Source organism: Salvelinus fontinalis, chromosome 36 (assembly GCF_029448725.1).
Source record: "Salvelinus fontinalis isolate EN_2023a chromosome 36, ASM2944872v1, whole genome shotgun sequence".
Classification (NCBI taxonomy): Eukaryota; Metazoa; Chordata; class Actinopteri; order Salmoniformes; family Salmonidae; genus Salvelinus; species Salvelinus fontinalis.
In genome coordinates this window covers 5,548,528-5,576,208 of record NC_074700.1, presented here as the reverse complement: position 1 = coordinate 5,576,208, position 27,681 = coordinate 5,548,528, and the positions used below count along the sequence as shown (strand labels likewise).

At 43.6% G+C, this 27,681-nt stretch overlaps 1 protein-coding gene across 3 annotated transcripts in view; it reads left to right on the top strand.

Annotated features, from left to right (window-relative positions):
* Positions 1–27,681, top strand: part of LOC129835071 (ankyrin-2-like) — a 167,629-nt gene that overhangs the window by 102,971 nt on the left and 36,977 nt on the right. The window contains exons 12-38 of one of the 3 annotated variants that reach the window (XM_055900425.1): positions 912–1,010; positions 1,570–1,668; positions 1,827–1,925; positions 2,163–2,360; positions 3,569–3,667; positions 4,216–4,314; positions 4,557–4,754; positions 6,287–6,385; positions 6,552–6,650; positions 7,195–7,293; positions 7,462–7,560; positions 7,675–7,747; positions 10,226–10,367; positions 10,606–10,617; positions 10,872–10,959; positions 11,456–11,559; positions 13,842–13,877; positions 15,166–15,390; positions 16,126–16,224; positions 17,507–17,661; positions 17,961–18,172; positions 18,498–18,702; positions 24,012–24,337; positions 24,574–24,699; positions 24,825–24,947; positions 25,606–25,638; positions 25,999–26,020. In XM_055900425.1, coding sequence (XP_055756400.1) covers positions 912–1,010; positions 1,570–1,668; positions 1,827–1,925; positions 2,163–2,360; positions 3,569–3,667; positions 4,216–4,314; positions 4,557–4,754; positions 6,287–6,385; positions 6,552–6,650; positions 7,195–7,293; positions 7,462–7,560; positions 7,675–7,747; positions 10,226–10,367; positions 10,606–10,617; positions 10,872–10,959; positions 11,456–11,559; positions 13,842–13,877; positions 15,166–15,390; positions 16,126–16,224; positions 17,507–17,661; positions 17,961–18,172; positions 18,498–18,702; positions 24,012–24,337; positions 24,574–24,699; positions 24,825–24,947; positions 25,606–25,638; positions 25,999–26,020 — 3,268 coding nt within the window. The remainder of the gene's footprint in view (positions 1–911; positions 1,011–1,569; positions 1,669–1,826; positions 1,926–2,162; positions 2,361–3,568; positions 3,668–4,215; positions 4,315–4,556; positions 4,755–6,286; positions 6,386–6,551; positions 6,651–7,194; positions 7,294–7,461; positions 7,561–7,674; positions 7,748–10,225; positions 10,368–10,605; positions 10,618–10,871; positions 10,960–11,455; positions 11,560–13,841; positions 13,878–15,165; positions 15,391–16,125; positions 16,225–17,506; positions 17,662–17,960; positions 18,173–18,497; positions 18,703–24,011; positions 24,338–24,573; positions 24,700–24,824; positions 24,948–25,605; positions 25,639–25,998; positions 26,021–27,681) is intronic. The other 2 variants (XM_055900424.1, XM_055900426.1) reach the window with 2 other exon arrangements.

The window sequence follows — 27,681 nt, the reverse complement described above, 5'->3', positions numbered from 1 at the left end:
GAGCTTCTTGAAATGGGTTTCCATGGCCGAGCAGCCGCACACAAGTCTAAGATCACCATGCTCAATGCCAAGCGTCGGCTGGAGTGGTGTAAAGCTCGCCGCCATTGGAGTCTGGATCAGTGGAAATGCGTTCTCTAGAGTGATGAATCACACTTCACCATATGGCAGTCCGATGGACAAAGCTGGGTTTGGCGGATGCCAGGAGAACGCTACCTGCCCCAATGCATAGTGGCAACTGTAAAGTTTGGTGGAGTAGGAATAATGGTCTGAGGTTGTTTTTCATGGTTCGGGGGAGGCCCTTTTGTTACTGTGAAGTGAAATCTTAACGCTACAGCGTACAATGACATTCTAGACGATTCTTTGCTTCCAACTTTGTGGCAAGTTTGGGGAAGGCGAGGTCCATACAGAAATGGTTTGTCGAGATTGGTGGGGAAGAACTTGACTGGCCTGCACAGAGCCCTGTCCAGCCCAACCCCATCAAACACCTTTGGGATGAATTGGAACGCCGTCTGCGAGCCAGTCCTAATCGCCCAACATCTGTGCCCGACCTCACTAATGCTCTTGTGGCTGAATGGAAGCAATTCCCCACAACAATGTTCCAACATCTAGTGGAAAGCCTTCCCAGAAAGAGTGAGGCTGTTATAGAAGCAGTGGGGGTCCACCTCCATATTAATGCCCATGATTTTGGAATGAGATGTTAGACGAGCAGGTGTCCACATCCTTTTGGTCGTGTGGTGGCTGTTTTGCCGATTCTGTCTCAGAGACAGAACTTGGTCAAACAAAGTTTTGAGTGAAAATAAGATGGCCTCTTCTATCTGTCTCAACAATGTCAACAATGTCCCTACATGTATATACCACCTGTACTGTAGGTGTGTTTCATTCATTCTGTGTTTGGGGTGTGTGTCTGTCAGAATGGCTTCACACCGCTTCACATCGCCTGTAAGAAGAACAGAGTGAAGGTGATGGAGCTGCTGGTCAAGTATGGAGCTTTTATCCAGGCCATCACAGAGGTAGGACACCAGCCTTCAAAATGTAAACAGTTACATCATAATACACAATTATGCGTGCATTATTAGATGATACACAAATTAGCTTCCACAATATACACAAGAGTGCAACCCCACACCGCTTAAACCTTCAATACGGTTGACTTAAAGGTAGACTCAGCGAAATGACGTTGCCACGAGCGCCACCGGAGATATTGAGATGAGCGAGATGCAAGTATCTGCAGTATCAGCGCATGTGCACGGGTTCGCTTTGCCATGTTATGACGTGGTCGCCAGGCCACCGAAACAGCGGAGAAGTTGAGCCTCGGGCTTCAACGCTCTTAGTTGTCGTGGAAATTGACCCACGATGCACTATTACTTTCTGCGTCTACGTCATGTCGCTGAGTCTACCGTTAATGTAACGTCTGCCCATTTACACATCGACTTGGTTACACTAGTTGCATTAGCTAATATGTTTTGACCAGACCTGCCTTCAAACACATACACAGTGCAGAATGTATGTAAAGATGAAACATTTCTTGATTTAATCTCTCCTTGTCGCCCTCCGCCTTTCTCTCTCTAGTCTGGCCTGACTCCCATCCACGTAGCAGCCTTCATGGGTCACCTCAACATTGTCCTGCTGCTCCTACAGAACGGCGCCTCACCTGACGTCAGCAACATTGTGAGTGACGGGGGGGGGGGGGGGGTTCCATGTGGTGATGGACAGTCGTGTCTTAGCACGCTGTTTGTTTACGCTGTCGCCGGGCGTGCGTCTTTCTACGGCGTCATTGGCGCGTTTGTCTGCGTTTCTGCTGACTCGTACGTCTGTGTTGTGTGCAGCGGGGGGAGACGGCTCTACACATGGCAGCCAGGGCAGGACAGGTGGAGGTGGTGCGCTGTCTGCTGAGGAACGGCGCCCTGGTGGACGCCAGAGCCAGGGTAACGCATTTAACGACACCATTTACCACACTGTATTAGACGGTTATCATCAGTGTTGAACTCTTCAAAGAAACCATCCAAAAAGTACCAATTGCTGTAAAATTAAACAGTCCAGCACTTTAACTCTGCCTGTTAATTTCATGTACTGTAAAAGTCACATCACCCATAACCTCTATGTCCGTCCCTAATAAAACTCCTTTTCTGCCCACTATAACCTCCATGTCTCCACCCCTGCAGGAGGACCAGACTCCCCTCCACATCGCGTCTCGCCTGGGGAAGACTGAGATAGTCCAGCTGCTGCTGCAGCATATGGCCCACCCGGACGCGTCCACAACTAACGGATACACACCCTTACACATCTCAGCCAGGGAGGGACATGTGGACGTGGCTTCAGTGCTGCTGGAGGCAGGCGCCTCACACTCGCTGGCTACCAAGGTAGGTGGAGAGCACACACACGCGCCTACATTTCACCTGCCCACGCTCGAACACACATGCTCACGTACACACAACACGCACTTGCCCATCTTGGTGCTATTTCCGTGGGGATTTTTTTTTTTACGGATGAAATATATCCCCTTCTTTCCTTGTGGATTTTATACGAAATATCTCTTGATTCACTGTATGGCATGTTTCATGGGGGCCACTGTCAGTATGAACTTCTATAATCTGGTTTAATCAATGAAGGGTTAATGATGCTTTGGAGAACATCTGGGCCCTTCTCCTAAATTTTGCAAGAGGACATTGATGTTGTCATTGAATGATATTCAATGTGCATTGAGGCGACAATATATCAGTGCTAATTTATTCATATGCTCTGGGTTCTGAATAAAAGCAGTTTATGAGGCAGTAAAATCCACCTCTCGTGATGGAGGTGCTCTCTCTTTCTTTCTCTCGCGCTTTCTCTCTCCCTTCCCCCTCTTCTCCTTGTCTCCTGGGGGGGGAAATGGGCGTGGCACTGTTAGCGTGACGAACAGGACAGCGGATGCTCATTGAACAACATCGTCCTAGCCTTAGGCTTGCCCCTCTCTGCCTCTCTCCCCAATCACGTATATTTCATCTATTGGATCACATTTGATACATTCTAATCTTTATCTCCTGTTTTTCACAAGAGCCTCAAACATGACAGTCGTTAGCGCATCTCATTCTCTTCTCATCTACACATTGTTTCTACTCGGATGTGCATTACATCAGAAATGAACCAGCGTTACACGGACAAAGGATTCCCTCCCTTCATGGGCTGGGTCGTAAACACTGTGGTCATGTGACACGAGAGCAGCACCATTGTCCTATCACAACAGCCCTGGCCTCCTGTCAATGTGACAATGGGTAAAGAGCACCACCTGGTGGCTATATCGGGACCAGGTATTACTTGTGAGAGGGAGAGGCCCACATTGGATTTTGGGTATTACCTACGATTGCATCAGCAGTGTGGATGTAGAGAGAATGGTTCTTATTGCGCATCTTATTAAATTGCATTGCGTTTGGTTCACATACATCATTAGTTGGACATTCATTTTAGATCCATTCGGAAATGAGGCTGTTATGAAATTATTGCTTTTTTATATATTCCATGAGCCTGAAGATCTAGCTAGTGGTTGTTACAATCGTTATTAAATGGTCGTCTGTGTGTTGTCTCCATACAGAAAGGATTCACTCCCCTGCATGTGGCGTCCAAGTACGGAAGCCTGGATGTGACCAAACTTCTCCTGCAGAAAAGAGCCCCTCCCGATTCTGCTGGGAAGGTAAGCAATCATTACCATAACTCAAACCTTAAATCATAGTGTAGCTCTACATGTTATAGAGGGAAAACGTAACTACACAATAGAAGTACATTTCTCACCAGGTGTGTTATATTTTCACGATTTTGATTCAGATAATTCACTGACCTTGAAGGACTGTTATGGGATAAAGAATAGTCGATATCAAAGCTTTATCTGGCTAAATATTTTTTTAAAGTCTGTTCGTATTTCTGTGTTGAGGCTATGTTGTCAGCGAGACTACCGGTGAGCATAGTTTGACCGAATCAACTTTCCGTTTGATTAACTACTGTTTATTCCTCTACTTTTAGGAAAGACAGATAACATATATTATTTTTCTTTTTATTCTTTTTGAATAAGGACCCACCCAGTGATCCTCCTGCTGCTTGCTCTTTAATTTAAGTCTAATTCTCAATAACACGCTGTAATAGTACCCCGATAACACAGCTTATCATATGTGTGTGTGTGTGTGTTGACTAGCTAGCGTTAATAGCTGCTTGCTCCGCTAACCAGCCTGGTTTAATCCAATACAGAATGGCCTCACGCCCCTCCATGTCGCAGCGCATTACGATAACCAGAAGGTGGCGCTCCTGCTTTTGGACAAAGGGGCCTCCCCCCACGCCACGGCCAAGGTGAGACTTCCCGTCACTCAGACCCCCACCCCGGTCACTGTCCTCAGAGGTGGGAGGACAGACGTCGGTCGACCTTGGGGTGGACGGTCAACGTAATTTTGAAGCTGTGTGTGTGTGTGTGTGTGTGTGTGTGTGTGTGTGTGTGTGTGTGTGTGTGTGTGTGTGTGTGTGTGTGTGTGGACATCTTTTGGGGTATCTGTAGAACTTAATTGATGTACTCTCGACCTCCCTCCCTCCTCCAGAACGGCTACACTCCCCTTCACATTGCGGCGAAAAAGAACCAGATGGACATAGCGGTGGTGCTGCTGCAGTACGGGGCCGAGACCAACATCCTGACCAAGCAGGGGGTCACCCCCCTACACCTGGCCTCACAGGAGGGACACGCTGACATGGCCGCCCTGCTCATGGAGAAGGGGACTCAAGTCAACGTCCCCACCAAGGTAGGCCTGCCTCTTCCCATTCCTCTCGGTTTTAAACTGCTTGTGGGACGCGGCCATGGGCCGAGATTTGAACCCACTCCTCAACGACCCACACTTTAAGACTAAGACGTTAAAATTGTGCATAGGCCTTCGTACTCTAGTCACAGACACTTTTCTGAGACGTGATGTCTCACTGCTTCTGAGGGGTTCAAAGGAACAGGTTCTCTGATGTCAGTCTTTGATTCCACTTCATTCCACTGTCATGTGCTCTCATTCCTTCCAAGTCTCCCTTTTAAAGTACCCTTGTGAATATAGTTACACGCGCAGTAAGGGCTTAATCCTATCAGGTGTCGTTAGCTTGGACTATATTAGATTCATCGATATCTTTGTGACATTTTGCAAGGAAATAGGAGTTACACACACAGCTCTCAAGTTAGTATCCAGCCTTCGGTTCTGATTTGAGAGCTGTAGCGTGGCATGCATGAAGGTAACAGGAATGAATTTGAGAGAAGGGGAGAGTGTAGTTTCAAAGCTATTTTAGGAAGAGTGTGAGACTGCTTGTGCCCTGAGCTGCAGAGGGCCGCGTCAGAGAGAAGGAGGTGGGATGTTGATAAACTGCCGTGACGACCATGGATATCTGCCCACACGTGTCACACCGAAGGCCCTGCCTGTCAGACACAGTCACACTTAATGGTCCCTGTCTGTGGGCATGCATGCCCCGACACACACTTACAGTATACAGTACACTCTTAGAAAAAAGGTAGAACCCTTTTGGGTTCCATGTGGAACCCCCTGTGGAAGCCAAAACAGTTCTACTTGGAACCAAAAGGGTTCTACCTGGAACCAAAAAGGGAGGAGTTTTTGACTGACAGGCGAGGTTATCCTATGTGGACAGCCGAAGAACCCTTTTTTTCCTAAGAGTGTAGGCATGCACATACTATAAATACATACGCATTTGAAACCAGTTCATGTACACACATGCGTGCACACACACGCACTTTACAGTCCCCCACCCACACACGCACGCACTTTGTCTTTGAAATTTAGAGCAGGCAAGCAAGGCCACAGGGCTTCGTCTCCAGCCAAGCAGAAACCCAGGTCTATTCCCCCTTTAAACGTTTTACAAACCGTTCATTCTTCACCCAGCTCCATCAGTCAACCCCAGACAGATCTCCCACTGGGCACACACTGCTTGAATCAACGTTGTTTCCGTGTCATTTCAATGGAGTGACGTTGAACCAATGTGGAATAGACGTTGAATTGACGTCTGTGCCCGGCGGGCTGAGTGGACGAAGATATATCGCTGCTTTTACGTGACCTTGTCTGCCTTGTCTCGGGGGATGTAAGAACATACACTTTGCATGAGAAGACCCCAAATACCCAGTCACATCTTTCCCACCTGTCAACGCATTCCTCTCCTGTAAAAGTTGCCTGTCACTCAAAAACTCTGTTCTCCTCCAGGAGAAACTACTGTCCATAGGTATACAGTAGGCTGATTCATTCATGTAGAGAGGTGGTGAGTAACAAACATATTGTTGTTTGTGTTCCTACAGAGTGGCCTCACCTCCCTCCATCTGGCTGCCCAGGAGGACAAGGTGGCTGTGGGTGAGATACTGGCGAAACATGGAGCCAACCTGGACCAGCAAACTAAGGTAGGGCGTATATTTGAGCATCGGCTGACCGTTGTACTGGAATACTGATAATATACAGTATGTCTCCATATTCTGTACCTCAGTATGCCAATGAATGTCTGTTTCTCTTTTCATGATGTTGGTAGTAGATGTTTTGATACTAATTTACTATTTACTATCGTTCCAGTCGGGTTACACTCCTCTGATCGTAGCGTGTCACTATGGCAACGCCAAGATGGTCAACTTCCTCTTACAGAACGGTGCTAGTGCCAATGCCAAAACCAAGGTAACACACCATGCGCAAAACTAACACAGTGCCCTCTTAGAAAAAAAGCACCTTTTTTAAAAGAGATACTTCTGGATTTTGAGAATGAGGTCCTTTATACAGTATACTTCCCCAGTCAGATTTCTATGTCTCTGTGTGCAGTTTGAAGGAAGTTGCTAACTAGCGCTAGTGCAATGACTGGAAGTCAATGGTAACTGCTAGCATGCTAGTAGATACCATAGACTTCCAGTCATTATGCTAACTCTAGTTAGCATTGGCTCGCAAAACTACCTCTAACCTCCTTCATACTGGATACAGATACACAAATGATATCCACGAGTTCATCTGACTGGGGAAGTAGATAAAGGACCTCGTACCTAAATTCCCAAAGTTTGCCTTTAATAAATTCCCAAACTTTCCCTTTAACTGTGTTACGAATGTTCAATAATGCAATTATTTTCTTTGACAGGAAAGATAAAATGCTATCGTAAGGGTTCATACATAATTTCTAAAATGTTCAGGCCTTGCCAGACAGTCATTACTCTGTTTGCCTTTCTCTTGTCAGAATGGGTACACTCCCCTCCACCAAGCAGCACAGCAAGGAAACACACACATCATCAATCTACTGCTGCAGAGTGGAGCAAAGCCTAACAACATCACTGTGGTGAGTGGACTAGCTGCTGAACACACACACACACACACACACACACACACACACACACACACACACACACGCACACACATGCACACACATGCACACACACACACACACACACATGCACACACACACACACACACACACACACACTTATGTCTTTCTCCCATCCTCTAGAATGGTAACACAGCGCTGGCCATCGCCCGACGACTTGGCTACATCTCGGTGGTAGACACACTCAAGGTTGTCACCGAGGAGATCATTACCTCGACGACCGTGAGTCACACAACTATCACACAGCGATCTCACTCCGCTATCCCTAAAATAAAGAATTCACACATGGTTTCGCCTATAAAGTTGGAATGATCTTATTTTGTTAATGTCGTTTAGACGGTCACAGAGAAACACAAGTTGAACGTCCCTGAGACCATGACTGAAGTCCTAGATGTCTCTGATGAGGAGGGTGAGTTTGCCACTTGATCCAGTCAGTATATGACCACAACCATGTGTAGAGACTGTCATTCTAAACCTCAAGTCCATTTATGTTTGCCCTACAAGAACTTCAGTTAACCCGACTTCGTGTTCAAATCCGGCCCCAGTTTACTGTAGACACTGATCGACTAATAGGCTATCTCAGTAAGCCTTCCCCAAATCCTTCCCGTTTTTCCCATTTCCCAATCCTACACTAAAAAAGGTGATATCTAGAACCTAAAAGGGTTCTTCGGCTGTCCCCAAAGGAGAACCCTTTGAAGAATCATTTTTGGTTCAAGGTAGAACCCTTTTGCTTTCCATTTAAAACCCGTCCGCAGAGGGTTCTACCTGGAACCAAAAAGGGTTTTACCTGGAACCAAAAAGGGTTCTCCTATGGGGACAGCCGAAGAACCTTTTTGTAACCCTTTTTTTCAGAGAGTCTAGTGTGTGTTGTGGTAGGCTAGTTTTCTCACTGTACTGTGTACTGTATAGGCCTACATACTGTACCCACAGTGCTGAAAGAGAGTGAGGATGATGTTCTGTCCGATGACTCCATGGATTTAGAAGGTACACCGTGTGAAGGTTGCCGTGGTGGTTACTATTGAAGAGGGTGTGACGGTTTGTCGTGGTAATTCGCATGGTGTGAGATTCCTCTGCGATGGTTCTGTAAAACGACCTGTCATGGATGAGTGGTTGAGAGGACATACTTGAACCTGCACTAAACTCGCCTACTGATATGGTTTGGATTCAAACATAGTGTGGTGAAACCAAGCTTGGGATATGCACATTTAGGCCCACTTCTCTAAATGTGGAATACTGGTTATCATTGCTGAAAGCATTAGTGCTGTCAACAAACATTTATATTGACACTAGTGGTGGTCGTGCCCTCTTTAATGTCAATACGAGAATGTTTTTGTTTTGTCACTCTTCTTAAATATCAGCTAAGGGGAAAGGGTGGATTTTAAAAGCATTTTAATAGCATATTCAGAGGACTTTAAGAAATGTTTCCCCTGGACTAGAGAGTGCCATTAAACTTCAAGCGAAAAGACACCAATTAAAACGGTAAAAGCTTGCCTGTACAGAACTCAGGAAGATAGTTTCACCCTGAGTGTTGTCAGTTCAAAGCGGATTTCAAATCCCCACTCGGAAATGCTGTGATCTATCTCCTATCACATGCCATGGCCGGGAAAGCCTGAATATGTAAGAATATGTAAGCTACTTTTGAAATGTTGCTAAGGGCTAACTTAACTTAAGCCTCCTTCAAAACACATGCCAATGCTTTACTGATTAATTCTGTATGGTTGATATTTATTAGCATTAGTGGGAATACTTGTTAAAGGCAGTTTGTTCCACTCTTCCAGGCCCTCTGTCATGGCTCATAAAGTTTGTGCATTTAGGGCCGATCTGTGTTTATGTGAACAGTCACCTCATAGACGTGGCAATGCATTACGGATATGGAAGATTTTTCTTTTTCCTGGCTCTTCCGGTTGCGCAGTGAATTCACTTTACTTCTCGAGGGAAACTTGGATCATAAGAGTGGAGTGGTTGGCAATGATTTTGGTGGAAAATGGATACACCCTGTCAATAGTTGTGTTTTGGAAGCTGCGTTTGGTTTTGCAGACAGTGTGGCTGTTCTAACCGACATTTCTTGCTATTGGATGTGTTGTAAATGACATTGCTTTGTGAGTATTTCTTCTCAACCCGCATCTCATAGCTTGCTTTACCCTTACAGTTGTGGTGCTACTGTGCATATTACTAATCGTAGTGGTAATGTGATCATATTGTGGCTGTTTTTCTTTTCTTCCTTTTGTTCCTAACTTTTCCTTCTCCAGGCAGTGGTTATGCTATTGACACAGGAACATCTCTATCAGCCTACAGTATGTTTCTCACTTGTTCTGCCAGCACATCCTCCAGTATGCTACCTGCTCCCCTTACGCACTTGTCACACAATGGTGCCAACCCGAACTGTACTGTACTGGTTGAGATTTTAAAACAAATCATCACACTGTCCTTTCCAGTTGGGTTCCGCTAATTTTGGTGGGGTTGTTGGATGCGTAACCAGGCCAGCACAGTACAGCTCGACTCAGTTTGGTTCAGCGCTGTAGGGGGGAAAGGGGTTTAGTGACTCTGTCCCCTGCTGTCCAGTAGTGGTAACAGCAGCAGTAGAGCTTTATGACGTGGTGGAGACCAGGCAGAGATGAGCTGTGTCTCCCAGCTCATCTGTAGTGCTTCAGTAACTGTAAGCGCTTATATCTGACGACAAAAAGGACAGACGGTGTCTGTATGTGTGACTGTGTGTGTGTGTGTGTCACTAAGCCTCACGTTGACGCACACACACACACCCTAGGTAAGGGCTGGCCCCTGCGTGTATGTATGCTTGCTAACTGTAGTCACATCACAATGCCCCCTTCCGCCGACAATACCCGTATTCTCTTCCGTGTATCTCAACCCGCATCCCTCTCTCCTCCAGGTGACGACACGATGACAGGTGACGGAGGGGAGTACTTGAGGGCAGAGGACCTGAGGGAACTGGGAGATGACTCCTTGCCTGGACAGTACATGGATGGGATGAACTACCTGCGCTTCAGTCTGGAGGGGGGACGCTCTGACAGGTAGAGTATATACACCGGATGAAGGAGAAGGGTGTGTGTGTGTGTGTGTGTGTGTGTGTGTGTGTGTGTGTGTGTGTGTGTGTGTGTGTGTGTGTGTGTGTGTGTGTGTGTGTGTGTGTGTGTGTGTGCGTGTGAGAGAGTGTGTGATCTAATTTGTGGTGAATGCACGAATGTTGGTGAAGTTTCTGATGAATTTCAACTAATTTCTCTTCCTCCTTACCATGCTTACTGTACCTAGTCGAATGCAAAGGTATGTGATATAAATGCTATTGTCTCTGTATGATTGAGTCAGTCCACATCCGTCACAGAACTACTGTAGTAGTTTTGAAGCAATTTTTTGTAGTACTACTCCGACTATCGCCGTCCATTTTTCCTTGATTTTACAGTACTTCACTTGTGCCATGTCTCATGGATAGATTTGTGCCATGTTGGGTGGTGAACACTGTTTTAGCTGTGTGTGATGTTTCCATGGCTACCTACGTCACCTTTTCCTCCTCTCCTCAGTTTGGACAGGTCCTACACTCCCAGTCACCACGGTTACTACTCTCCAAAACACGAAAGCATGATAGAGGAGATGCTCACCAGCCACAACGTAAGTAAAGAGTTTACCTTCTCACATCCACGACTGTAAAGGGATGAAGCAGGCCTTGAGACTCATCTATTGCACGGAAACATATTGTGCCATGCTATGCATTGCTCAAAGCAGTTGCTCTGCTCAATACAGGAAATATATTACTTTGATTCATAGGGTGGTAATGTCTTGACGTTGAATAACTCCTGTATTGGAATGTAGTGAGTGCTCTTAGAAATGGACTTTATTCGACTGTAGATCATTCAAAGTGTGAGTGTAGATGAACGTCGCTGTCTATCCAGAGACGGGTACTGTAAAGTAGCGCAAGCTAACGTGTTATGGTGCAATGCGTCTTACTGTTGTAAAATTGCATTGTGTCAATGTTATTGCATCTGTCCCTAATCAAAAAAAAATGTTTCAAAAAAATGTAAAATAAAGTTGAGGTGCAATGTTTGTGTGTGTAACCGACTGTTGGCTGTGGCATGTCCTTAACAAGTGGCTCTTTGTTGGTTGCCAGGTGTCGTCTCTTGCCAGGGAAAATGAAAAGGACTCGTATCGTCTGAGCTGGGGCACAGAAAATCTGGACAATGTGGCACTGTCCTCCAGCCCGATCCACTCTGGGTAGGTACAGCGGGCACAGCGAGTACACAGAAGGGTTGGGCTTTAACTATCAAACATTTTTTTTTTTAAACACATTTTGGTACAAAAGCTGCAACAGTTATCTGGCCTAACCCATCCTGAATGCAGGTTTCCCTTGAGCCTAGTGCGTTCAGCCCTGTTCAACAGACACTAGAGCAACGGTGGGTCCAGGCAGCTCGTTTATTATTTATTTATTTTTGTTCTGAGAACAGAATCACAATCTTTTGTAATCCTACTCCATCTGTTAAGCGGCTTTGGGGGATAAGACTATGAAGAGCAGTAATGAATAATGTTAGCACTCATTATAGACATATTAGTCTAATGCATTGTGATATGAAGATCCCCTGTCATCCTCTAGTTAACTCTCTCTGCCATGCTAATTGATGACGGAAGATAATCCCTCTTAGTAATAATGACACAAGTCCTGAATCAGTAATGTAAGGCTACTGAGAGTGTCTCGAAGTACTGGTTTAGGACAAGCAGTACGACAAAGAATTTGGAACATTGATCATTGTCCAAAGACACTGATGATTCTGGTCCACAGGGATGGGGAGTATGGTTTATTTTCTTCTCTTTCAGCCCTAGAGACGTTTTCTTTTATATCCCTATCTATCGTTCTATCTACAGTGCCTTCGGAAAGTATTCAGACCCCTTGTATTTTTCCACATTTTGTTACGTTACAGCCTTATTCTAAAAAAATTTTTTTTTTAATTAAAAAGTACTCATCAATCTACACACAATGCCCCATAATGACAAAGCGAGAACAGTTTTTTTGCATTTTTTCAAATGTATAAAAGATTAAAAAGACAAATACTTTATTTACATAAGTATTCAGACCCTTTGCTATGAGACTCGAAATTTAGTTCAGGTGCATCCTGTTTCCATTGATCATCCTTGAGGTGTTTCTACAACTTGATTGGAGTCCACCTGTGATAAATTCTATTGATTGGACATGATTTGGAAAGGCACATACCTGTCTGTGTGCACGTCAGAGCAAAAACCAAGCTACGAGGTCAAAGGAATTAGACAGGATTGTGTCGAGGCACAAATCTGGGGAAGGCTACCAAAAAATGTCTGCAGCATTGTAGGTCCCCAAGAACACTGTGGCCTCCATCATTCTTAAATGGAAGAAGTTTGGAACCACCAAGACTCTTCTGAGAGCTGTCCTCCCGGCCAAACTGAGCAATCGGGGGAGAAGGGTCTTGGTCAGGGAGGTGACCAAATACCCGATTGTCACTCTGACAGAGCACCAGAGTTCCTTTGGGGAGATGGGTGAACCGTCCAGAAGGACAACCATCTCTGCAGCACTGCACCAATCATGCCTTTATGGTAGTGGCCAGACAGAAGCCACTCCTCAGTAAAAGGCACATGACAGCCTGCTTGGAGTTTAGCAAAAGTCACCTAAAGGACTCTCAGACCAAGAGAAACAAGATTCTCTGGTCTGATGAAACCAAGATTGAACTATTTGGCCTCAATGCCAAGCGTCACGTCTGGAGGAAATTTGGTACGATCCCTACAGTGAAGCACGGTGGTTGCAGCATCATGCTGTGGGGATGTTTTTCAGCAGCAGGGCCTGGGAGACTAGTCAGAATCGAGGGAAAGATGAACGGAGCAAAGTACAGAGAGTTCCTTGATGAAAACTTGCTCCAGAGCCCTTAGTACCGCAGACTGGGGCGAAGGTTCTCCTTCCAACAGGACAACGATCCTAAGCACACAGCCAAGATAACGCAGGAGTGGCTTTGGCACAAGTCTCTGTATGTCCTTGAGTAGCGCAGCCACTGAGCCTGGACTTGAACCCGATCTAACATCTCTGGAGAGACCTGAAAATAGCTGTGCAGCAACGCTCCCCACCCAACCTGACAGAGCTTGAGAGGATCTGCAGAGAAGAATGGGAGAAACTCCCCAAATACAGGTGTGCCAAGCTTGTAGCTTCATACCCAAGAAGACTTGAGGCTGTAATCGCTGCCAAAGGTGCTTCAACAAAGTACTGAGTAAAGGGTCTGAATACTTATGTAAATGTAATATTTATTTTTTTTTATTTTTTTTTTAAGTAAATATGTCGTTATTGGGTATTGTGTGTAGATTGATGAGGGAAAAAACAATTTAATCAATTTTAGAATAAGGCTGTAACGTAACAAAATGTAGAAAAAGTCAAGGGATCTGAATACTTTCCGAATACACTGTATATTTCTTCATTTCTTTTCTATCCAGCTCTCTCTCTCTATCTCTCTCTTTGTCTCATGGGGTCTCTGTTCTATTTTCAGCCATTCTTCTCCGTGCCATGATCATGGCGACAGCAGGTGATCTACTGCACCTTGGTTTCCTCCTCTTCATCCTCCTCTTCACACTCCTCCTCCTCTCTTTCACAGTGTGCTCTCCTTCTAGAGAGATGTGTTTGTTTGTGTGGTTGTTTCACACATGCCTGTCTTGCGAGTGCAGCACTACTAACAGATGTTTCCCATGTTCCGCTATTCCCCCGTTTTAGCTTTTGATCACTCGGACATTTGTTAACGTTTATATACATTTTTACACAGGCCTCTTTGTAAGGGACATCATTTGCTCCTAGTGCTGCATCAAAGAGTCACACACATTGCCTCATCGTCATTGGTCAGCCATTGTGTCCATCTTGGTTGAATCCTGTTGACTCATGGAGGCCATTTTGTTTGTTGTTTAATTGTGTTTGGTCGATTCACAGCTGCAAGGTTCTAGGGCTCTATTCAATCAGATCTGCTTCAGCCGACACCCATATAGCGGTTGTTTTGGTGGTGTCAGAGCTTGCGGTGGTACTGCGTTAGAGCTGTCAAGTCCACAAGCGGCTCCTGGCATTATAGCCTACCTGAAGTGGACATTGCCGTTGGCTGCACAGAGTTGCATTAAGAGAAATCCCATGCAGCCTTGTTAACAAGTTTGAACGCTGGAATGTGAGATGTAATTTTCACCTCAATTAGGCTGATTACAATCCTCATTATTAAGTGGAATGATTTTCAATTTGCGTGTCATTATTTTTAACATAGCCTATGTTTTTTTCATTCTGGAATTCTAACGCGAGTGGGATGGGTGTTGCTTCGTGACACTGCCAAAACATCAGCTATGCGGGTGTCGGATATCGCCGGTTAGAGCTTGAGCTGATTGAATCCAGGCCCCTTGTGCTTTTGCGTTCGATATAACCAATCTCTGTGTTTGCCGTTGTACCGCATTGTTCAGTCTGCGTGTTGGAGTGTTGTTTTAACGGTTTGTTTTCCTTTACCATAACATACTGGTGTCACCGGTGAAGTGCGTTAGCAGCTCCTTCACATTAGCCGTAACAGTATGTGGTGTCACGCCCATTCCCCTCTCACTCACAGTCTGGTGTTTGTGCATGTAGGTACGCAGTGAAACTGTAATTCTTATGTTTGTGTGTTTTAACATGGATTCATATTTGTCTGCATATTTTCACCCCCCAAAAATTGTATTTTGCTGAAAGTTATGTAAATGATCTATGTAAAGGGAAGTACAAAGATGTACTACTGTATTTGTCACTATGCTTAAAAATATCTTTCTCTTCATTTTGTAAACATCACATCTGCCCCCCGCCCATTTCCTTAACAGCTTCCTGGTTAGCTTCATGGTGGACGCCAGGGGCGGAGCCATGCGGGGTTGCCGCCACAACGGCCTGCGCATCATTATCCCGCCGCGGAAGTGCAGCGCGCCCACGCGGGTGACCTGCCGGCTGGTGAAGAGGCACCGCCTGGCCACCATGCCCCCCATGGTGGAAGGAGAGGGCCTGGCCAGCAGGCTGATCGAGGTGGGGCCCGTCGGAGCCCAGTTCCTCGGGTAAGAAAATATGGGATGGAGGGAATGGGGTAAAAGTATGAAAGGGAGAGGAAGTTGTATAGAGGGGCAGGATGTCCGAGTGGGAGAATGAAAGAGAGCGAGGGGATGTCAGAGATTACGGAGTATGTTGTGAGAGTCCAAGACTCAAGAGTGCGTGAGGTGAGAATGCTACAAGCGAAAAGGAAAAGAGACGGTGTGCGACAAAGGACACTATAGGCCTACTGTATGAATGAAAACCTGAGAATGTTGCTGCCCCTCTTCTTTTTCTCAGATTAATTTCACCCTGCCAATGCCTTACTAATACGGTCTATGCTCTTGGCTTCTTCCCAGTGGCAAGGGTCTTGCTTGTTTTCTTTTTAAACAGCATTCCAGCTCTAACTCAACCATTTTTAGGAGACTAACTGTTTCTATGAGACACATGGAAACAAAAAACTCTGCAAGGAAACAGAAAACTGCAAAAGAACACTGCTCCATGATTGATTTGATATGTAGGTTACCACTAAGAGAGGCTGTCTACCGATAATATATTACTGCCCCCTGATGGTGACGTTTATAATAACTTCCACTTTGAAAGCTCTGTGTATTTAAAGCCCTGTGTATTTACCACGATGTCCTGATGACGGCCTCCACTCCACTCAGCCAAAAGGCTTTCACAAAACCCAACTAGTCACCCATTATCTTGACTACTTCCGCTCTCTCTCCCCCACTGCTGCTAACGGACGGTTGGTCTCACAGTAAACTGCACCTTCCCACTGCCCCACCCCCTCTTAACGAGGGTGAGAGCCTCGTTAGCCGCATCCTGCAGCTCGGGCCACCCGGGACAAAATTCCTTGGGTAGGGGACAACGAAACATATGAAACAATCCATGGATGCTACTAGTTCCATTTTATAGCCTCCTCATTTTATGTTTTGACTCTCTGTGATATGTTATGTCTGTGACCTCACCTGTATGCTATGTGTGCTAGTGTCGTGCTGGGCCAGGTTTCCCAAAAGTTAACCGTTAGGAGCATCGTTAACCTTCGTAGGAGCGTCGTTAAATCCCCAAGCTGTTTCCTGAAACCAGCGTTGTTAACGTTTGCACTTGAAAACGCTCGTAATCTAGCGGCTGACTCAAACAACTCTTAGAACAGCTAAGTGTGTCTTTAGAATCGCATGCTTTATCCGTCTCCCTGGCCGCCGAAAACTTCAGAAAAGTTACAAAAAGTTGACAATGTTTTTGCAATTGATACAAACAAGTGACGTATAAAAAGATGCCTCAAATGAAAACTGAGATGACTTCCTTTAAAATATAAATATGTTCAATCAATTGAGTTCTATTTTGCTACTTGTAGGCTGCTGTCTGTAATTTGTATCAATGTATTTCGTGATGTGTAGTCTAACGTGCGCAATGGCGTGCGAAATTGGTGATTTAGTGCTTTTTTTATTGGGTAAAGCATTTTCAATAAGCCGCCTCAATATTTGCAGCCGTAGGTGGTAATATCTCTCTGGTAGCTGATCCGTCATCAGTTTTGTGAAATAATGATCATGCTAAGGTAAGATTTAAATGGAGAAAGCTGATCCGAGAGCACCTCCTTTCTTTCGATCCTATCAGTACCGACACATGCTCCAACGACTCCACTTCGCGAACATGGTTCTTTGGGATGCGCATGTTACATCTTCGTCCGTTGTAGGAAAGATGCATCGTTAAAACACTTGTAAGCTTAAATTCCATCGCTATCGGTAAACCGGGCCCAGGTGTCTTGCCCCGCTCTCTGTCGTAGCATCCCAGACACTACATTGTATGTTTGTTTTTTGTTCCTAGTTACTTTTCGCCTCCTTACCTTGTGGTTGGCTTTCTATGTTTAGTGCTGTCTGTTTGCCTGTTCAACCTCATGGTTTTATTGGTTCATTTCTTGGTGGACGTTTAGCATGACTGTCTCATAAGCCTTTGTAGTTGACACACTGTACTGTGCTCATCAGGTGAGTTGTTAGAAATGTGATTGGTTACACACACTCTTTACACACACACACACACACCCACGGATATATTGTACACACACATACATACATAACCCCCCCCCCCGCCCATCTCCACCCGCACACACACACTCACCGTGCACCCTGTCCCTGGTCGCAGGCCTGTAGTGGTGGAGATCCCTCACTTCGCTGCCCTGAGAGGGAAGGAGAGGGAGCTGGTGATCATGAGGAGTGAGACAGGAGAGAGCTGGAAGGAGCACCACTGTGAACACACCGAGGAGGAGCTCAACCAGATCCTCAACGGCATGGACGAGGGTGAGTGTGATGTCGTCAACGCGAGGCAACACTTAGCGCTCATCATCATTAGAGGCCATTGCCAAGAGGCCCGGCTCAAATACTTCAGAGAAGCATTCCCTCCTGCCTCCCTTTCTTGGAGTATTCGCGGATCTAAAATGGATGGATAGGTGAAAGCGAGGATTACACCAACCCAGTCATGTGAGCAGTGATTACTCCAAGGGGGGAGGAAGGAAGAAATCGTTGTCAAGGTATTTCAACAGAGCCATAATCTGAATCAATGTCAAATGAACCACCATTCCTTCTGTCCTCCTCTCCAGAACTGGACCCTCCAGAGGAGCTGGAGAAGAAGCGTATCTGCCGCATCATCACCAGGGACTTCCCCCAGTACTTTGCGGTGGTGTCCCGGGTCAAACAGGACAGTAACCTGATCGGTCCAGAGGGGGGAATCCTCAGCAGCACGGTGGTGCCTACGGTCCAGGCAGTCTTCCCAGAGGGAGCCCTCACCAAGAGGATCAAAGTGGGACTACAGGTTATTTACTTCAAATATTCTCGTCGTAAAGTGAAAACACCATTTAATTTGAGTGTCTGTAAAATTTTCTCGATTTATTTTCCCAATTAATGGGGGCCTATGGCATGAGCGGCAGTAAGGAGGAGTTATAATCACAAAGAATGGCACGTTGCTTGATTCTGAGGCAGAGCTTTAATGGAGCAAAAGTTAAATACGTTGAGTATTTTATGAGTACTACACTGTCATCATGTTTTATCAACGTCATAATCCGTGTTTTAACGCCAAAGCCGATCCAAGGTATCTCTAATGTCAGTCTACTTCTAAAGCCGTTACCTGTCATCTCCAGGCTCAGCCAATGAACGTGGAGGTGGTGAAGAAGCTCCTGGGGAACAAGGCTACGTTCAGCCCCATCGTAACCCTGGAGCCCCGGAGGAGGAAGTTCCATAAACCCATAACCATGACCATCCCCATCCCCAAGAGTAACACTGACCCAGTGGTCAATGGCTTCGGAGGGGACCAGCCCACCCTGCGCCTGCTCTGTAGTATCACAGGTTAGAGAGAAGGGTGGATTGAACGCACACACACACACATACACAGATATATACAGAACCAATCAAACGTTTGGACACAGCTACTCATTCAAGGGTTTTTCTTTATTTTTTACTGTTTTATACACTGTAGAATAATAGTGAAGACATCAAAACTATGAAATAACACATATGGAATCATGTAGCAACCAAAAAAGGGTTCAACAAATCAAAATATATTTGAGATTTGAGATTCTTCAAAGTAGCCACCCTTTGCCTTGATGCTTTTCAACAGTCTTGAAGGAGTTTCCACATATGCTGAGCATTTGTTGGATGCTTTTCCTTCCCTCTGCGGTCCAACTCATCCGAAACCATCTCAATTGGGTTGAGGTCGGGTGATTGTGGTGGCCAGGTCATCTGATGCAGCACTCAATCACTCTCCTTCTTGGTCAAATAGCTCTTACACAGCCTGGAGGTGTGTTGGGTCATTGTCCTGTTGAAAAACAAATGATAGTTCCATTAAGCGCCAACCAGATGGGATGGCGTATCGCTGCAGAATGCTGTGGTAGCCATGCTGGTTAAGTGTGCCTTGAATTCTCGATAAATCACAGAGAGTCACCAGAAAAGCACCCTCACACCATCACACCTCATCCTCCACGCTTCACGATGGGAACCACACATGCGGAATTCATCCGTTCACCTACTCTGCGTCTCACAAAGACACGGCGGTTGGAACCAAAAATCTCAAATTTGGACTCATCAGACCAAAGGACAGATTACCTCCGGTCTAATGTCCATTGCTCGTGTTTCTTGGCCCAAGCAAATCTCTTCTTCTTATTGGTGTCCTATAGTAGTGGTTTCTTTGCAGAAATTTGACCATGAAGGCCTGATTCACGCAGTCTCCTCTGAACAGTTGATGTTGAGATGTGTCTGTTACTTGAACTCTGTGAAGCATTTATTTGGAATGCAATTTCTGAGGCTGGTAACTCTAATGAACTTATCCTCCGCAGCAGAGGTAACTCTGGGTCTTCCTTTCCTGTGGCGGTCCTCATGAGAGCCAGTTTCATCATAGCACTTGATGGTATTTGCGACTGTACTTGAAGAAACTTTCAAGGTTCTAGAAATGTTCCGTATTGACTGACCTTCATGTCTTAATGTAATGATGGACTGTCGTTTCTCTTTGCTAATTTGAGCTGTTCTTGCCATAATATGGACTTAGTCTTTTACCAAATAGGTCTATCTTCTGTATACCACCCCTAACTTGTCACAACACAACTGATTGGCTCAAATGCATTAAGAAAGAAAGAAATTCCACAAATTAACTTTTAACAAGGCACATCTGTTAATTGAAATGCATTCCAGGTGACTACCTCATGAAGCTGGTTTAGGCAAAGGGTGTTTACTTTGAAGAATCTCAAATATAAAATATACTTTTTTGGTTACTACATGATTCCATATGTGTTATTTCACAGTTTTGATGACTTCACTATTATTCTACAATGTAGAAAATAGTTAAAAAAAATAAAGAAAATCCCTTGAATAAGTAGGCATGTCCAAACATTTGACTGATACTTTACATACAGTGGTTTGTCCTTTAAAAGTTGTGGGCTTACGCCACAGGACTTAGAGGTAATTTGTGGTCTAGTACGGTACCCTGCGTCACCACTTCATTGCTCCAGACTAGCACAAGGGGGAGTTGGAGCACTGATTATGCTTTTGGGTCCTACTGTGTCTCTAACTGACAATGAATGGGCGACGTAAACCTAATTAGAAACTGATAATTGTGCACAACTTCAGTATTACTTAGTAAAACTGTTGTTACACTAAGGTTTTTATTATTACACTCCCGACCGGTCATGTTGTACAACGTTTGAGTGACACAACGGTCTAAGACACAGCATTGCAGTGGAAGCTGTGTTGCTACAGATGCTGGTTCAATACCTGTGGTGGGCCTCGACTGGGAGACCCATGAGAAAAATATGAGAAGGTAGGTTTTTGTTTTTTCTCCCTCTAAACACAGAAATAAATCATTCTAAATAACAAACTGGCTTTATTTACAAATTAGTAACAATGTCTCACCCCATGTTCAATAATGGCCTTTTTCTCGCTTATTTTGCGTTATTTGAAGACAAAATCCTCTCCAAAATATTTATGGGGCATTGCACTAATAATGGCGCTGACTAGGGAAACGTTCCCGCTGTTCTGTTCTTAGTGCCAGTCTGCACGTTCAAACTATAACAATGTAGCTAATAATGGCATCTTTATGTTTTCATTAATAAAATAATGATAAAAAAACTATTTCAAAATGCAGATGTTCATTTAGTTATGGATCCATCCAACTACGGGAATAAATATCAGTGAATTACAGAAATATTGGAACAAAGTTGTCTAATGAAGGCAAACAAATTGTTGCCATGAGGTGGCTTTTGGTTTTAATTTAGAATCCTACAATCCTCTATATGTAATTATTGGCGGAGAGTCCCGTCATATTTTTCGATATAATGCCTACCTTAGGTGAGATGAGTCTCACTAGTGTTGAGTAATGTGCTGTTAAAAGTTATGTAGATCTTAATTATTTAAAGAGCATATTGAAGTAAGAAGCAATAGGATTTGAAGCAATAGCCTACAACTATTTCAGCACTGTTTCACGCTGCTCTGAGACAAGTATGGGGACTGGTCTTGATAAATCAATGAGATTTTTAGTTTCACTTAATCTCCGTTTGGGTATTGGTTAGACTAGAATAAAAAAAATGAGGGTGCAGAAATGTTATGCTCTTAGTGTAACCTTTATTTAACTAGGCCGGTCAGTTAAGAACAAATTCTTATTTACAAGGACAGCCTTCTCCTTTCTCCCCGTCGGGGATTGAATCCCAGTCTCCCGCATGCCCTGCCCACACGACATGGGGATTCTTCAGCTAAATAGCCCAGTACTATACTCCCGACCGTCATGTTGTACAGTGCCAAATTTTCCGTTCCATCCTGACGGAAACCCAGAGGGTTTTTTGTTTTTCTTGGAATAGAAACACCATAATATTAATCTATATAATTAAGCAAGTACCAATCAAAAGTTTGGACACACCTACTCATTCCAGGATTTTTCTTTATTTTTACTATTTTCTACATTGTAGAATAATAGTGAAGACATCACAACCATGAAATAACACATATGGAATCAGTTAAGAACAAATTCTTATTTACAAGGACAGCCTACTCCTTCCTCCCAGTCGGGGAATTGAACCCCAGTCTCCCGCTTGCCCGTCACTGAGAAAGTCTGGACATGGCCTGCTCTCCCTTATGTAAGGAATTAGGCACTTTCCCATGTTTACTACAGTATGTATTGTGGGCTATGTTTACTTGTCAGACTGCACAGTAGCCTAATAAACAAATGCAAGTGGCTTATATCTTCAGAATGTTTTAAATGCTTTATTTTCCAAATGTAAAAGCATACACTGTACAGTACTGTATTTCTTTGTCAACATCTTTATGCTTTCGTTAATAAAATAATGATAAAAATCCTCTTTCAAAATGCAGATGTTGATTTAGTTATGGATCCATAACGAATTACTATGGGAATAAATATCAGTGAATTACAGAAATATTGGAACAAAGTTGTCTAATGAAGGTAAACAAATTGTTGCTTACTGGAAAATGCTCTTTCAAACACACATGGTCACGTTGTACAGCGTCATTATGGCTATTAGCAGGGCTATATTTTGGCCTTTCTAAATATTTTTGGGGCCTTTATTCAGATTACAATCGCTCACTGTTGTTTCTTTGAAAACGAAATAATTAAAAAAATATCGATATTGTCACGAACGTCGTAGTGAGGAGACCAAAGCGCAGCGTGATGTGAATACATACTTTTAATGTAAGACGAATAAACACGAAGAACACTAAACAAACTAACAAAATGAACGCTATAAACAATGCGTGCAGACATGCAACCTCACATAGACAATAACCCACAAACCAGACTGGAAAATGGCAACCTAAGTAGGATCCCCAATCAGAGACAACGATCAACAGCTGCCTCTGATTGGGAACCAATCTAGGCCACCATAGACCTACATATGTCTAGACTAGACACACACACCTAGGCATATAAAAAAAACCTAGACAAGACAAAAACACACATACCACCCTCGTCACACCCTGACCTAACCAAAATAATTAAGAAAACAAAGAATACTAAGGTCAGGGCGGGACAGATATGTATATATATAGCTGTGGGCATCTATTTCAACACCATTTTGCGCTGCTCTGAGACAAACATGGAGAAAGAAAATGTTCAATTATATTCCATGATATTCTTAAGATATTGACTGAATATAATCAAGTGATGTCTGCTAAATAATCAAGTTAGGTTTCTCCAGAAATAAATTATTCTAAATAACAAACTGGCTTTATTTACAAATGAGTGAGAATGTCTCACCCCATGTTCAAGAATTGCCTTTTTCTCGATCACTCTAGGTTAAATGAAAACAAAATCTCAAAAATATCGTTACTTTTTAAACAAAGCGATTATTATTAATTCATTCATTTAGAATTATATAAAAGCCCCTTAGATATTCTCACAGATCAGGTTTGCCCTTGCGAAAAATGCCCCTTAGATATTCATTTAGAATCCTCCAATCCTCTTAATGTAATTATTTGCGGAGAGTCACGTCATTGAAAAAATATTTTTAGATATACTGTAGGCCTACCATAGACAAAATGAGTATTGGTTACACTACAATTAGGGTGTGGAAATGTTCTGCCCCTTAGATATTAATTTACAATCCTCCAATCCTCTTAAGCTGTAGCCTACTCTCGACCGTCACGTTGTACAGCGCAATATTTTCCATTCCATTCTAACGGAAACCCTGAGGGTTTTGTTTTTCTTGGAATAGAAACACCATAATATTAATCAAATTAATTAAGCCACATTTCTTAAAATCAATCCCATGTACTATGTTATTACAAAAAAGGTTTTAAATTCTCTAGTAATAGCAATATGGGAGACTATCAAATGCTTCTCAAAGTTGCCCTCTGGTGGTCAAACTAGCACTAACTTGCATTAACGTAAAAAAATTACTGCCAATTAAATAACGTATATTGAATGCTGCAGCAGCCCGCAAGGTGTGCTGTAGTATGACGCAACTTTTAAAGGAGGAACCACTGTACATACATACATACATACATACATACATACATACATACATACATACATACATACATACATACATACAAAGTGTACACACACACTGACACACACACACACTGCAGGGACACACACAAACCATGATGTCTGTAGCTAACCTTCTAACATTTTTCAATTGTATTCTTCTTCAAAGGTGGAACGACGCCGGCCCAATGGGAGGACATTACAGGAACCACGCCCCTAACGTTCATCAACGACTGTGTCTCCTTCACGACCAATGTGTCGGCCAGGTTCTGGCTGATAGACTGTCGGCAGGCGCAGGAGTCAGTAAACTTCTCCACTTCGGTCTACAGGGAGATCATCTGTGTTCCTTACATGGCCAAGTTCGTCATCTTCGCCAAGACCCACGACCCCATTGAAGCGCGGCTCCGCTGCTTCTGCATGACTGACGACAAGATGGACAAGACCCTCGAGCAACAGGAGAACTTCACAGAGGTGGCCAGGAGCAGAGACGTAGAGGTGGGTGTCATGGTTGAGGTGTGGTCAAGGGCTAGGGCTAGGAGGGATGTACCTTTAAGCTCTATCTTTCTGTAGTATTCCCTTCTGTAAATATTGTATTCTCCAGTGAAAGGTGTAGTAAACTGCCAGTAAAGTGTGAAGGCTTAGTAAATCACCGTAGATTACTAACAGGGATCGGTTTGGTATGTTTCTAACCTCAGCTAAAATAAATGTGTCTGATGTGTGCTTCTCTTCAGGTCCTGGAGGGCAAACCCATCTATGCAGACTGCTTTGGCAATCTGGTCCCTCTCACCAAGAGTGGCCAGCACCATCTCTTCAGCTTCTTTGCCTTCAAAGAGAACAGGCTGGCACTCTTCATCAAGGTGGGTATTACTGGGCCATCATTCGTACACTCTTCCATATCATTTACTTTATTACAAACTAGTCGTGTATCGTAAACTGTATGTTAATTGATTGACCGACGATAATGATGTCGATGATTCCACAGATCCGAGACAACACTCAGGATCCATGTGGCCGTCTGTCCTTTATGAAAGAGCCCAGGTCTTATAGAAGTCTGGCCCACAACGCTATATGCAACCTGAACATCACACTACCATCCTACTCAAAGGTAAGAACACTGTAACATTAACTCCACCTAAACACACAGCCTAGGAAACACCTAGGACCTGGAATTGTTCCTGATCATGTGACCTTACCAGGACAAATCTGGGTCCTGTATAGCACACCAGCAGTTACCATTGCATGCCTGAGTGTTCGTCATTGCTGACTTAAGTCAAATAGATTGATTGACTTGTGTATTCAAGAGTAACTGAGTATTCAATTCCTTAACTAGCATTTCCCACAGGTACAATAATACCTTCTTAACAGTGTGTTGCTTGCATACTAACATGCAAAATCTGCACTCGTGTCATGCTCATAGCATGCTATCTTCCTTCAAATTTGAATTGGGGTTTTGTATTCTCAAAATCATTTGTACACCTTTTAACTGTGATTTGATTTATTATAAGCAACAAGCATTACTATATGTGAGTGCTGGTAGCTGTCTTAAAGTATAACATGAATCCCTTCTCCTTTGAGAGGTCTTTCAAGTTTACTCTGACCCCGACACCCTCCCCGAAACAACATTTGATTGGCCGCAAACCTTCAAGTCTGTCGCTATGGTAACATCGCTTTGCCCATTCTCTTTTTTTTCCTCCCCCTCCTCTACCTTTCTCTATGTGTCTATCTGTCTCGTTCTGCTTCTTGCTGCTTCTTGCACCCCAAAGGAATCTGATTCAGACCAAGAGGCTGAGGAAGAGGTAATATTGTACCCCTCTTCTCCCCCCACTAACTGTTTTATTTGTACCTGTTTTTTTTCAGGCCAGAAACATGTTGCTAGACGTTCACTATTTTGTCTGTCATTTAGCTCCATGTCAGGTATTAGAAAGGCATGCAACGCATACTCCATGTTACTGCTCATCAGCGTGCTTGTCACTCGTAGCAGAGTATCTTTAGATACTAGTCTTATTCGTCGTGATAGTAGTTCTATGTCCAATTACTTATTTTCTTCCTGTAGCAAAGGTAGCAAATGTGTACATAATATTGCCTACATTTCTTTTCTTACACGGTGATGGAAATGGTATTAATAGTGAGTGCAATTTTTGTATTCCTCTTTACAGGTCAGCAGGAAGCTGGAGAAATGTAAGTCATTTACTCTTTTTTTGATAACACTTTTAACTGCTTTTTTTCCCTAAACTATACTAAAACTTTCTAAACTCTTGCTGTTTAACTTTGAACTGTTATAATATGGCTGCATTACTCAACCAGTTGAATATGACATTGCTTTGATAATTGCGTCGTGACCATACCATAGATTTAGACATGACCAATGATGTTATGCTAGTTGACTATTGTAGAGAGCAATACAGAATGATACCCAGAGCCTAATGCGTAAATATTGTGCTTCATATCACCCGTGTTAGCTAAGCTGTAACACACACGCTTCTTTTTCAAAGCCCTTTAACTTCTACATGTTTCTCTTTGTCACAAAAACAAAACAACACAAAATGTCACTCCACCCCACCAAGGCAAGGCTACGCCAACAACTTCATCAGGCATAAACATCTTCAATATCTCAATTGACACATCGCTGCACCGGTGTCTTCGTGTTAGCTTTCTCCTCTGACGTTTTCAATTTGGGACACATGGAGAGAGAGAGTTCAAACAGAGATACTACGCACATGAATCAAACTCTCATTCATACTGTGGTGATGTTTATGTGACAACGGAATAGTAACCCCCCCCCCCAAGTTACTGTAGTACCTGAATGGCAAAGCAAACTGTAGTCTAGCTTTCTACCCCTCCCGATCCCCTCGTTCATACCCTGCCCATGTGGTTTTTTATATTCCCTTTGCCTCTAATTCATTAATGAATTAATCATTAATCATAGTCAAGTGCCTCAGCATAGCTGGCTGGATATCTACATGTGTTTGGCACTGTATACAATATGTAGAATATGGAAAATATTGCACATACCTTCAAAACATACATGTACAGTAATACATACATTGTACATGAACTGATGTTGTGTATGTTATTTGTTCAATTTGGCTTCATTACATTGGACAATGTATGTGTAATGTATGTGGCAATTTGCATACAAATGTAACTTGGAATAATTATTTTGCTGCACCTTTAACAGTTGTAGGCTATGAGAAAATAGTAGACTACATTTCACCACACTATTGAATGGGAATACCTAAATTAACCTCTCTTGATAAAGACAAAATGCAGACGTGCTAGTGGCACATTATAGTTCTTTATTACCTAAATCACTTTACATTTGCCCCATTCACTTTTCACAAAAGGCTGCATGTCAACTTTCCCCTTTGCTTTGCATGGAAATAACTTGGCTTACATGAGTGTGTATGTGTGTGTTCCTGTGTCTGGGTGTGTGTCAAGTGTGAGAGTTCTTTTGACTCTTTGTTTTGCTTTAACATTGATCTTTGAATTCCTTTTCCCTCGCTATTTGAATTGTATTTATTACAATGTTGCTACTCTTAATATGATTTACATTTTTCTCTTCAGTTATGTTTCAAAAAGTGTATTTAGCTAGACCAAAGTTAGTATAAGGAAGGGATACAGTCCTCTAAAAAGACCACATGCCCTACCCTTATATCAATTATGCTTTTCCTGTTAATTTCCTTAAATTAGTTTACCAGTTTGATGCTGGTTCAGAACCCTTTATTTTCCATAGCAGTAGAGGAACAAAATGGTTTGTTCTGTTCAATAGCAAAGAGCACACCAAACCATCGCCCAACAGTTTGCTATCACTGGCTTTCTTCTCTGAGGAAAAAATTATT